General features: G+C 41.2%; 1 protein-coding gene across 2 annotated transcripts in view; it reads left to right on the top strand.

Annotated features, from left to right (window-relative positions):
* Positions 1 to 13,811, top strand: part of CACNA1C (calcium voltage-gated channel subunit alpha1 C) — a 457,698-nt gene that overhangs the window by 289,482 nt on the left and 154,405 nt on the right. For both annotated transcript variants that reach the window (XM_053943267.1, XM_053943268.1), the window contains exons 6-7: positions 2,528 to 2,689; positions 4,309 to 4,505. In XM_053943267.1, the coding sequence (XP_053799242.1) occupies positions 2,528 to 2,689; positions 4,309 to 4,505 (359 nt within the window). The remainder of the gene's footprint in view (positions 1 to 2,527; positions 2,690 to 4,308; positions 4,506 to 13,811) is intronic.

The raw sequence follows: 13,811 nt of genomic DNA, 5'->3' as shown, positions 1-13,811 counted from the left end.
AAAAGCATTCAGTGCCTCATGTCCTCTTCAAAGCCGGCTTATTATCCTCAAGAAGCTTTTCTCTAAGCTGGCTGAAGGTGCTGTACATCTTCTGGTGGTCCATGTTCCCCTTGACCATCTAAATATCATCTCAAGTTTAGGGTGCAAAGCTTTGTTTTCACAAACACTGCTTTGTTAACACAAAGGGCGTTGCCTTGTGCAGATACTCTCTTCTCTGGACATCTGTAGTAGGCTGAAGCACTTTCATGGCTTGGGTGTTAATGAAGCTGTTTTTAAAATGAGAGAGCTTTTTTGTTCATCTTTTTGTCTGTCCTCAGTACTCTCTCAAGAGTACTGGTATAACCTACAATGAATGTTAAAATTAATTAATAATTAATAATTAAGGGTAAATTACATAAAAACCTACATGTTAGAACTCTTAACCTCATAAGCTTGGCTACATTTTGGATTAACAATACTCCTAAAGTAACTGAAAAGGGAGACCTTTCTTTGCTTTTGTGAAGATTTATTTGAAGCAACAACTATTTCAGTCTGCAAAGTTTGTGGGAGTTTCTTTCAGGTTTGCAGCCATCTGTAGTCTTTTAAATTTCTTATACTGTTGACCTCGTTTGGGAGAAGGTGAGATATTGTTTTAATTTTCTGGGGAATGTAACATTCCTGATGTAAAGAATTGGAGCAATGCTGGTGTTGACTGCACTTCATTTTCTGTGCATATTTAGAATTAGTAGGCTGAAAGAAGTGGGCATTTAGAGGAAAAGGTTGACTGCCTCATGTAAACACAGCAATTTTTTTCCCCCAGACATATTGCTTAATGAGAAAAACACCCAGAGGCAACTGAGCAAGCAGAGTGGCCCACTCTTGTGCAGGATGTTTTGATGCTGTCAGTAATGTAGTTCATGTAGGAGTCCCTGAGAAAGCCAGAATGTTTCATACTGAATGGCACTACCTTTGGATAGCAGCATATCCTTTGGATAGATACCTGAACCACCTGTAGACACCTGAAAAAATGTTCTGACATCTGAGAGATGTTAGAATCCAGCCAGCATTTGCTAGGAGGCAGTGAGGGATGCTGCTGGCCAGGGCAGCTGATGCCACATTTGGTTGCTTCTGTTGTGTTCCATCATGGCTGTGGAGCAAAGGCAGTCTCAGCCTTAGCTGTAAGCTGACAAGTGGATTGCCTACAAGGGAAAGTGCTTGTCAAGAGATGTGTCACCCTCATTAGAAAGTATTTAAATTAGTTGGGGAGAAAATAAAAAAAAAAAAAAGTCTAAGATCTTAGCTAGATTTTGAAAGTTATTATTTAACACAAGCTCTCTTGGCAGATGTATAACAGACATTTACAACTCATGAATCACATTTTTCAAAAATCACAGCTAATACCAACTTCTCTGAGGAGATGACAGCATTTGCAGGAGACATTAATGACTTCTGGCTCTCAGTCATTGCAAAATCATGAGCTTGTAATTGTTCTGATCTGGCTATTTGTAGACCATAGATTTCTAGAGGCCTCTCAATATTCCATCATTAATAACTTGCCAGTGACAGTGATTGCCATAATTCCTACTCAAAGTGATAACTTTAAGTCTTTGTAAATGCAAATCTTTACTAAAGGCTTATGAGGCTGGCTTTATTATCCTGGTTTTACAAAATGAGGAGAAGGAGACAGAGGGAAGCACATGAATCTGCAGCTTGAGTCAAGTGCATCTGAGGGTACAGCTGCTTAGTGATTTAGAAAACTTGTCTACAAGTCACCTTCCCTGGGCCATTCTGGGAATGTCTGGCTTGCTCATGATTTCAACAATCTCATACCTTAACAATCATGTAATAATATTTTGCTCATATCCCTTTCTGGACAACCTCTGTTAAAAGGTGATCCATAAATTTTGGGACAAAACCAGCACTGCTGGTTCTGACTCTCCCTCTGTTGAGGCTGAAGTGGATGAGGTGGATGCGGAGCACAGGAAGATCCTAAGAGGGCTGGGAACTCTCACTCAATATGGGTTTGGTGATTCTTGGGTGTCTCAGGCTCTGCCTGGGACTGGCTTGACTTCTGGAAGCCCCCAGCATCCAAGTAGGGACATGACCAGTTTGCCACCTCTCCCCATGCTCTGTGCACCCCAGCATTTGCCCTCTGGTGTGTATCATGGTTCTTGTCCCTCTTCAGGCCAGGTTGTTCCTTGTTTTTCCTGTGCTTTAACTCTCCTCAACACCACGTGTGCAACACCTTAGGTGGGCTTTTCAAGAACAAGCAAGCTAGCTGACATATTCCCTCCTCAGGATGGGGGTGTTTTGGTGACAGGTAAGATAAAGGTTTCACTTTGGTGTGTGATCTGGAAGCAGTGATAAATTCTTGAAATGTTGGGGATCTTTTGGGAGGAGGTAATCTGTAAATGTACATCTTTGCATCATCAAGATAATGAGTTCAGGTGAGGGGGAAAAAATAAAACTGAAACACTACTGTACAACTTATAGCCTCTCTGAATTTTGTTCTCTTGCTGATAAGTGCTTCCTTCTGTTCTCTCTACAGGTCTCCAGGTGGTTTTAAATTCAATTATCAAGGCCATGGTCCCTTTGTTGCATATTGCCCTGCTGGTGCTGTTTGTCATTATTATCTATGCCATCATTGGACTGGAGTTATTCATGGGGAAGATGCATAAGACCTGCTACCATGTGCAAGGGGGACTCATAGGTAAGGGGAACACACACAAACATGCAAGATTTTCACAGGGAGGCTTTTCCCATGTGTAACAGAGCATTTCTTCTGGCAGAGGAGATGGGTGGCTGTTGCTCACTGCTTATGTACTTAGAGGTTTCACAACTTCACCACTGCAGATTGAGCTACACAGGAGATGGTGTCACAGGAATGAACACCTCAAATATTTTATTATTAATGTCATGCACAAATGCATCTTTGTTTTAAGCCAGTATCATTGTAAAGGAGCACATAATTCAGGGCACTGCCTTTTTTTTTTCTAGTCACAGGCTGCAACTTTGGTTAGAAGTTCAACCAGAAAGAAACTAAAATTATATTAATGGGAAGAAACTTTTTTACATCAAATCCATCACAAAATGTATTTATTTCATATTATTTGCAGAAAGAAATATTCACATTTCAAAATAATTCAATTGCACTGTCGCTCATCTAACTGTCTGTTAATTTTTGTTTGATTTATTGATCTTGAACAGCAGCTATTTGTCATGTGGTAGAGGGTATTAATACCTAGTACCCAGTTCAGCTCATAAGAAAACAGTGCACAGCAGAAAATTTCTTTCAGAAGTTCTGCATTTCTGCTTTTATAATGTTGGCAGATTTCATTTTCTGGACATGATGCTAGAACTATAATGAGCTGTCACTGCGGTTTGCATCTTTAAAGTGGGTGTATTTTTCTCCATTCTGTCTGGAAGTATTTACATTACAGCGTCTAATTCTGATATTACTGTTTCTGGCATTCTTTCGTGATCAGAATGTGATCACAATTTTGGAAAATTACATTGTTTACCATATAAAAAGATGAGAAGCAAACACAATTACCCATTCCCCTACATGTGCATACATACCTGCAGCTGTTAAAAATGTGGCACTAAGATCTGAAATCTGTATATTTAAAAAAAATCACATTGTGCTTATAAAAATGTTTTCTGGAGCGTTCTTTATATACCAAAGCATTTAACTTGCTTTGTTGTATAGGTTGTCAGGTCTTTGAAAACACCTGTACAGGATAAGGGGTGCATAACCAAGCAGCAGTCTTTGAGTTTGTGAGTGCCACTGGGCTACTGGTGAAATGCCACACATGATCTAAATGCCAAAAGAGCAGAGCCCCAGACAGTCCCTGCTGTAATTCAGCAGTGGCCCAGTGCCACATCAGCCTGTCTCCAGAGCACTGAAGCCTGTCTGCTGCAGGGGCTCAGCCTCCTGCAGCAGTGCCAGGCAGTGCTGCACCTCCAAGATTAACCCCAATGCCAGGGGACTGCAGCAGGAGAGCGCTGGCCATGGCACGTGGCCTAATGAAACATGATAGGCTTGATCTGATGTTCCCCGTCGTGTTGAAAGGCATGAATTCTTCCTCACAGGAGGGTATGCTTTGGGGAAAAAAAAAGTTCATCTCTGTTTTGACTATAAAATTTGACAGCTTGGCTATTATTTTTTGCAAAAAGAAAGTGAAGCTCGACAGTGAGCAGTTGCCTGTGTATTCCTGAGAAATCTGTCAAACTCACTGCAAAATTTGTTGAAATCTGATATCCTTCACTTGCTTATCAGTGTGCCAAATGGTTTCCTTCAGCTGTTTTCTCCCCCTTCTCTCCTTTAAGATACACCTGCAGAAGATGACCCGTCTCCGTGTGCCCCCCAGTCTGCCCACGGGCGGCAGTGTCAGAACGGCACCGAGTGCAAGGCGGGCTGGGAGGGACCTAAGCATGGCATTACCAACTTTGACAATTTTGCTTTTGCCATGCTCACGGTGTTTCAGTGCATCACCATGGAGGGCTGGACAGATGTGCTCTACTGGGTACGTATCCGAAAATGATGGGCTGAGAGTCCTGCTCGTGCTCACAGCTATGTTGAAACCTGGGGGCTTCAGCTTTCTTGCTTGCTCTCTAGAGTGAAGGCATGGTTGCTAGCATGGAGCTTCAATTAACTCAGCTTACTCTTTGGTAAAGCGGAGGGGTTATCTGGTGCAATGAAGCCAAATGTAAATGTTGACTTTCCATTGATATTTTCATTTTGAATTATGGCAGATGGCTTGTTGATTTGAAGGTTTGCAATGTACCTTGGTTGAGCAGCAAGTCATTGAAAGACCCTCTCTGCAGGAGTGAAACATGTCATACATCTCCAGATTGTTGATGTAGAAGAATTTGTGACAGACAACCACTACCCATGACATTTGTGTTACAAAGGCACTACACTGATCAGCTCATAGGTTTTATAAGAAAGGCCTCACAAATTCCAGCAGTACTCCTGATCATGACTTTTGTCATAGAAGAATTTATTCTAATGCTATTAGCTCTGGTACTCATGTCAATCATGCTCTCATGTTTAGCCAAAATATGCTATTACCTGTCATAGAAATGGAGACATAGAAATGTCCTAATTCTGGACATTTCAGCAGCTTTAGTTTGTACCTTTTAATTCCTAATGTATTGGGAAATTCAACGCAATGCAACTATACTGTAGGAGTTAATATCAAGTTTGGCTTTCACCAGTAAATCATAGATAAATGTGTTTCTGGATGCAGCCCTGGCCATCAGCTTTTGCAGCAGTATGTCATGACCTAGGACTTCATTCATTCACAGCACAGTGCTGTCTGTATAAGACTGACCCAGACTCACACCAGCTTGTAAGTCTGGCATGCCATGACACACCTGGATCTCCAGATGGTACGATGTGTTAAAATGCATGATGCAGTTTGACTTGAGAAGGCTCAAAGCACACAAAAGGATAATCTGGACTGAGGCAGCTTGCACTGTTAGTCAACAAGCTTCTCTCTTACACATGAGCCCAAAGCTGCCTTCTACCCAGAAGTGATTTAGAGTTTGCAAGATTTCCCTTTGAAGATTTAGCTTATCTACAAAGGATGGTCTCTGTGTGGAACAGCTAGAAGTTGTCTCTTTATCTTCTTAAGCTTAGATTAGAATGGTGACTATAACTTCCTTTTAATGCCTGAGATAAAGGGCAGAGATCAAACCACAATGGGAGTCTGGGTCTCAGAGAAAAAAAATTGCCATTACTAGAAAAGAGGGCATAAATTAATAAAATAAAGAAGAGCAGGAGTTAAAGTCAGAAGAGAAACTGAATGAAACTGCTCTGCAGTTCAACTATGGCTACATATAACATACCTATCTTTTTACCACATTTAGCTCATATTTCTCCATGATGTGGGTGATTGAGAGGATTTATTTACAGGGGAAATGGGAAAGAGTAAATGATATTGGAAGAAGAAATGAAAATATTTTTGGCCCTGTATGCCATTCAGAATTGTGAAACCTCTCCACAAGTTATCAGTTTCTCCAAAGACATTTGCTAAGAAAGACCCTCCCAATTCCCACCCTTTAGGGCCCATATGTCATTTTCATGACTTGGTATGAGTCATGTTTAACTCATTATCAGTTATCTAATAACAGGAGCCAAAAGCATATACTCACATCCAAAAGATTTTCTACCATGACTGCAGCAGACAGTCTGATTTTCATGGTGTCCCTGCAGCAAACTGGGTTTTAGTTGTTGGCTTTTGTTTGGTATTCAGCCAGCTTTTTTTTTTTTTTACTGCTTTCCTGAGCTGTTCTTTTTTTTTTCCTTTGGAGACAGAATGCTGAACTTAGACTTTAAATTAATACAGATGGATGGTCATTATTTTTAGGGGCATGCATATAGTGAGCCTTTTAGATTATGACATTGTTAGAATGCTTTCTTTGGGAAGAGCAGAAATATTTGTTATCATCAGTTCCCAGTTATTCCTAGACAAGACTACAAAAGATAAGAGTTAGCACTGCAGAAAAAAATGTCAGTAATTGAGGAGGAGGGAATTTATTTCATAAAGAAAAAAAAGTATCACTTATGTTTAAAGACCATGAAATACAAAGTTTGAGTAAATACCTGAACACCTGAGCTGGCAGACATTCTTGGTTAAGCTGCTGGAAACAATCCTAAGGATATTATTGTCCCATCTGACTTTTGCCTCTTTGTGGAGTATTGACAAAGCAGACAGAACTCAGCTCTGATCAGTGTTTGCCTTTTGGTCAGGGAGATGCCTGAGGTATTTCCTTCTGCAGAGAAGTCTGTGCCATGCTGGGGGCAGGTGTTGCTTGGGCACCTACTGCAGGGCACACCTAGGAGAAACACTATTGCTTTTATATTTATGTGTAGGAACAGTCTCTAAACACTCCCACTGTCTTTCATGTAATTTCCAACCATATCTACTGTGGTTTACACAGTCAGATTTAGAGTCCATGGCCAGGGCATTCTAGCTTAATTTAGCCAGATCAAAAGGAAGACTACTCTGGATAGTAAAGGATAGAAAAGATGCAACATTTCAGTTGCTGAAGGAAGAATTTTAGTGAGGTAGGATACAAATATCTACCTTAAACTTACTGTGAGCCACTGTTTCCTTACTGCAGTCTGACTCATGCACAACTTTATTCCCTGATCTTTGCCTTTTTGGCTGAAGAAGAGTGGACTTGTCATAGACAACCCATTGCGAGCTGCATCTCCACAGGGTGCAGAGATAGGAGGCTATTCTCTTCTCAGCTCTGAAAAATCTCCTGAAACCACAGTGAGGTCATAAAAATTAAATTTTGCTTTATAAGGAAGTAAATCTTCACAGTTATTTAATTTAGAAATACAGAGTTTGTTGTACATTTTACACTGAAAGTACAGATAGAAAACAGTGTAAGAAAATTTTGGCTGCAAACCGGACAGTTTTGCAGACAAAAATTTTAGGTGATGATTTTCAGAGGTCATTCATTATACTTAACAATGTAAGCTAATGAGCTAATATTTAAAAGTGCTGAGAATTCAAAGCTCAAGCAGACTGTCAAGTTTTTAGCTGCTCTGCAATTCAGGGTAGATAACAAGGTTTGAATCTGGGGTCCTGTGGGGTCAATGGCAAAATTCTCATTAATTTCAAAGGGTCAGGATCTCACTTTGTATTTTGCAAAATCTTGATCGTCCTGTTGAGGTTTCTCATATGCAGTCATAGTAGAACATGAGGATTTACAGATACCTAATCAGGGTCTTGATATCTGTCAAGAGTAGTCTTCCAAGGACATACATGCGGATGCAGAGTGTTTTCTTTGCTCCCTTCTTAAACCTGAAAATGTGTGCCTGACCTAAAACTCAGCAGAACAACAGATAAAGCTCTGGGCTGAATTACTTGGCTGGAAGTGTTGAAACGATGGAGCAATTCCCTTGCTTTGAACTTTCCTATGAGTGCTTCTCAGTTATATCTTCTTATTTTCTGGGAAAAAAAAAAAAAACCAAACAAAAAAAAACCCAAAAAACCAGCCCAACTTTTGACAGATTCCTAGATCTCTGCATTCCTCTCAGTGGGAATGGAGGGAGCTTAGCACATTTCAGCATGTTGCCCTGAAAAATATAGTAGCCATTTCATGAAACCAATGCCTATCCTGTGCCACAGTTTGCAAGGTTAAAGCTGCATGTCTGAAAGTTAGAAAGCTGTGTGACCTTCCACAAGCCCTAGACTCCTAATTCACTTAATAGCTCTTCAAGTTTTAACTTCAGTTTCCTGCTTCCTTCTTCATGCTTCCCAGTGCAGCCTTTCCTCCTGTGCAGGGAAGCCTGTCTCCTCTCTCATGGAGTACTATTTCCCAGCCTGTGCTCCACATCCTCACAAAAAGATAATCAGAGACAGGAGAGCAATAAACTTTTGTTGCCTAGAAGGACTTGATATCACTAAGATCAATGCACTTTCCAATCTCCTCTCTCTCTGTTAACAGATAAGACTTGTGAGTAGATTGGTTTCTTTTGAAATGGGAAAGAAAAATGTTAGGGAAAACAGGTTGCCACTGCTGTCATGGAAAGTAGGATAATTACTTTAAAAGAGCCAAATTTTTAATGTGAAATAACTGTATTGAACAGGAGGAAAATCTGTGCAAAACAGCCTTGTTGACTCTTCACTGAAGAATTTATCTCTGTTGAAGGGAGTGTTAAGTGTTTGTAGAAACACATCTCCTGTACTGCCTCAGTCTTACTTTGTTTATTTTGTTTATTTTGTTTATTTTGTTTATTTTGCCCCATGACAGGCGCCTTTGTCTCATGGGCAGTCAGTCCACAGTGCCACTGAGCAGACAGGCACCTCTTGTGATAGGTCACACTATAACTTTTCCTCTGCATTACAGAAGGATTTGAGGTTATTATTCTCAAAACTCTCCTCAATGTATGATCAGCCAGCATTAGCAGCTCGCTTGGTGCAGGCACCAAGGCCCCTTTCTGAAGACCCATCCGTCTTGGAAACTGCCAGCAGCAGATGAAAATCCAGATGTTGCAAATGGAATCATTTGGTATTTTGTAATCAGTCTCTGCTGCAGTCCATTATTTTGTATTGTCTTGTTGACTAAGGAGGAAAATTAATCTCTGAGCAGTTTATAACATAGTGTTTAAATATTTGTAGGCATTGTTTGTCTTCCCTTAATCTTTCTCTAATCTGAGGAGATTCAGTTCTTTCAACCTTCCCTAATGGATCTTCTTTTTAATTATTTTTAATCAGTTTGTTACTCTCCTTCAGGGGAAGCTTTGTTTCTGAGTTAAATACAATTTGGCCAGTGCCCTGTCTCTAAAAAGGTTTTCATCTTTGTGTGAAATGTGCTCTGCAGCTGGAGACCTGTGGCACTGCATGCAAATCTATCCACTGCAGCCTTAGTTTTACATGCCTGGTCTCTCCACTGCCCTGCATCTAAGCAATTGTACATATAAATGGAAACAAAGCACAGAGAAATTGCAAAACACAACCATATGTTCTTGTATTGGGCTGTGCACGTTGCTGGGTAGTGGAGAACCTGGTCCTGAGTTGTTCTGCTTTCCCCTTACAGCTTGGATTCTAGGATTGAGTAATTCTGCTTGATCTGTTTGAAGATTATTAATACTGAGCAACCCTGAGCCTGCCATCAGTTTAGGAGTCTTGGCTCTGACCCATGTCATTTGGACAACACTTCAGAATACTTGGTGGAGTCTCTGAAAATAACATGCAGTGCCTCCAGGAACAATTTACCTCAAGGCTCTAAGTGTAAACTTAAGAGTGTGGTATTATTTTAGATGGACTAAGGCCAAGCCTGGATGACATCCAGGGCACTAACCTGTCCCTGGAAGAGATGTCCAAACTGGCACATAATAAGTTGATTCTCTCAGATTTAAAAAATCCTTGTTAGTCTTCCCCAGTCCCTACGCAAGAAAATGAGTTTATAATAGTCTAAAATAGTGCAGTAGAGCCACCAGAGTGCAGTGAGAGACACAACTCAGGGAGATTGAATCAGTGCAAACCTTCAGGAGCATCACATCCCCAGGGAGAGCAGAGAGAAACACATATAGATGAGATGGGTTAAACAGGCTGTCCTGGAACTTCCCTCCACCTCTCAGTCTTTGGGATCATACTTTCAAGAGTCGCTAAATCAGCTTGAAACACGGGCTTATAGTCACCCTTACAGTTCCCATCGTGAAATCAAAATGGAACAAATTGAACAACAGATGTAATTTACTTTGCTGACAGCATTGACAGATTCTGTGAGCTTTTCTCACCCCCCTCCTCCAGCCTGTTGCAGCCAATGAGGAAGACATGAGAAATTCAGAGATATTGCCACAAAGTGGAAGACATTAAACGCAGAGCTGCAACCCCCAATTTTCGCCAGCTGTGTTTTTCCTTCTAACCCTTTATTCTTGCAGCACTTAAGCTTGAATTAGTAAGGCTTTCCACAAAAGAGAATGATCTGATTCTAAGAATATATCTGTCTACATGTTTCCATGGTGTTTATTCCCCATCCACCTCCGCCCCTCCAAGAAAATGCTGGGCTTTTATTGTTGTGGGGTTGAGGTTTGTTTAATCATCTTTTTGGCAGGGGTTTGCATGAATGTGAAAAATTTACAAAGAATAAGCATGCAAGTGTGAGCAACCCATCGCTGTGATTGCAGAGGTTATTTCATCTCCATCTGCTGTAGCAGTGGTGGGTAAGGGAAGAGGGGCCATAGTTCAGAGCACTGAAGGGCCAGGGCATCAAAGCACTGAAAAAGCAGTTTACACATTTAATTTGCATAAATGCTGACTTCAATCTGTTTTCCTTTTCCTTGTTAACAACTGCACATGCAACTGCAATAGTTGCTGTACCACTGACTTGAAAATGAGTAACAGCAGTGAGTAACTCGTTGGCACCTGCCACGAAAACCTGCTGCTGAACATTTGTTCAGTACACTTGTTGTGTGAAATGAAGTCTTTATGAGCCCTTCAGAACTCAACTTTGGACTTAGCGGCCCTCTTCCTCTATATAAAAAGAAACTCTCTATTAAAAATAAGCTTTTTTGGGTTGGTTATGGGAGGTGTTTAATAGAGACCCTCTGCCCAGTGCTCCTGTGTAGGAAGGACCTTTTTTATAGCCCTGTCTTTCTGTTGCCCTTTCACTTTCCTTGCTTCTTTTGTTCTTCTTTAGACTGTATCCTAATTGCTGCTGTCTAGTCACCACAGAGGCTGTTCTTGTTTTTTTAATCTTTTGTCCCAGAGCTGTAAAACTGAGAGCTAAACTACTGGGACATTTCTACACGACTTAGGATTTTTAGTGCCTCTGTTTGAGGGTGCACTTCTTGAGCCCCACCACCAGTTTTATCAAGAAATGATGACTGATGCCTTCTGAAAAATACATCATCAGATTTGTTAGCTGTGGACCCACATCTGCTAGACAAATTCACAAATAACAGACTGGTTCATTATCTAGACCCTGGGAAAGAAAAAGACAAGGAAATAGGCCCAAGGTCAGGACACAAGTCATGGGTATAGAACCATTTATTAAATTGTTGTTTATTTTGAGTTTAACTTGTTTCAACATCTTGCTTTTAAGACAAAGGTCAATACAATTAAATCTTCACCAGTCTTACTGTGAATATCAAGTCCTTCCTGCCTGCAAAGAGAATTGGTCCATTAATATTGGCTTTATTCATTGGTTTCAGAGGGACTTATGCCTGGGCAGGATTTGAGGGCTCAGTATGATGAGTGGCCATAAGGGTGTAGTTTATCTGCACCCATGGCCTACTCTAGAACTGCCTCCTTGTAACTCCAACCCTCTGATCTGCACCCAAATAGGAGACCTAAAAACAATATTGAGCACGTCTTCCAAAATATACAGAGACCAGAAGTGTAAAATGAGGAGCTTAGAAGTCAATCAGAGGTATCAGTCTCCCTGCTGGGAAGGACTTGTGGGCTTTGGTGGGTGAGAGGCTGGACATAACCCAGCAATGTGCACACAGCTGTGTCCTGGGCTGCATCCACAGCACTGTGGGCAGCAGGGGAGGGAGGGGATTCTGCCCCTCTGCTCAGCTCTGGTGAGACCCCACCTGAGTGCTGCCTCCAGCCCTGGGGGCCCCAGCACAGGCAGGACATGGAGCTGTTGGGGTGAGTGCAAAGGAGGGACATGAAGATGATCAGAGGGCTGGAGGAGCTCTCCTATGAGGAAATTCTGTGATTCTGTGAAAGGCTAAGAGAGTTGAGGTTGTTCAATCTGGAGAACAGAAGGAGAGCTCCAGGGAAACCTCCCAGTACCTAGAGGGGCCCTACAAGGGATCTGGAGAGGCACTCTTTACAAGGTATGTAGTGATGAAAGTGGACAGATTTAGGTCAGATATAAGGAAGAAAATGTTTACAGTGGGGGTGGGAAACTCTGGCACAGGTTGCCCAGAGAGGTGATGGATTCCCCACCCCTGGAAACATTAAAGGTCAGGTTGGACAGGGCTGTGAGCAACCTGATTTCGTGGAAGTTTTCTCTTTTCACTGCAGGGGGTTGGACTCGATGGCCTTTAAGGGTCCTTTCAAACCCAAACTATTCTATGAATATTCACCACAGAGCATCGACTCTATTGACTTTTAAAGCATATCTACAGCAAGTCAGGCTGTTGTGTTGATCTTGCCTACCTGGTGCTGCTTCTAAGACTCATAAGAAAAGGAGAAGGGGTAGTCTTGTCTGTCAGTAATGCAGTTGCAGCTCATTCAGGCTCTTTGGTAGTAATTTCTCCAGCAAACCTCTAGAGCTTTTACAATATCTCTTGAGTGCCTATCAGACAAAGGTTTATTATCTTTTATTTGAGAATTTTGTATGTGATTTCACAACTGGAAACTGGATTAATTATCTAAAATGTAGAATTTTCTTAGGATTCCTAGATTGTGAACTGGATATGGAAGAACTTGGGATATACTGATCAAGTGTTAAAAAATAATTGACAGTCTTGCCTTGACTTTTTAAAGAAGGTAGTGATTATCTATGTCTTACAGTGCTGTTTTTCATAATCTTTATTTTTAAGGGCTTAATTGACTATGGAAATCAATGAATAGTGCGTGCTTTTATATTCCTGTGTATGCAGCAATCAGGAGTGTTCTGATGTTGCTGTGGAAGAATTTGCTATCAGTCTGGACTGAGATAAATAGAAGCACTTATAAAACAGCAATACAGTTATACAGGCAGAAAATTCTTTCTGGATAGTCAGCCATGCAAATATAAACACAAAATAAACAGAGACAGGAAGGGATATCCCAGAATTCTAAGATGAAATTACCTTTTTAGATTTGGAAGTCCATCATCATAGGCCACCATATGCTTGAATTGAGCACTTTATTCTTTTGGAGTGAATTTCCAAAGACTTTAAAGGGCAAAAAGGTTTTTCCATAACAGAGTAGCAGTAAGAGATGGAACTGCTGCAGTGGCTCTAATGAAAGAACTGTGGCTAAATAGCCTTTGGGCTCTTGGGTGACTTCTTCAAAACCCAACCTTTTCCTTTTAAAGGGGGAAAAAAAACAGTTTTGGGTCACAACTTATGTGGGAATAAGGCAACTCAGATAAAGCTCTGTGGCTTTTACCTCTGGAGCGCTGAATTCAAATCCTGATTAAGTCACACGAGTCCAAACAATTTTTGGAGGTCACTTCATGGCATTTCTGTAAATTGCAAATTCGCTCAACAAGCACCCAGGTAATCAGTCACATGAGAGAAAGCAGAGCCTTCATGGCCCCTCTGCTTTGGCAGAACGCTGCAGGTGGATCGATGGCAGGAACCTCCTCTGAGCAGATCCACTCTTCAGGAACCATGAAGAGCAGAGTGCTGAGCAGGCCAAAGT

Source organism: Vidua chalybeata, chromosome 5 (genome assembly GCF_026979565.1).
Source record: "Vidua chalybeata isolate OUT-0048 chromosome 5, bVidCha1 merged haplotype, whole genome shotgun sequence".
In the NCBI taxonomy this organism is placed as follows: Eukaryota; Metazoa; Chordata; class Aves; order Passeriformes; family Viduidae; genus Vidua; species Vidua chalybeata.
This window is presented reverse-complemented; position numbering and strand designations above follow the sequence as displayed.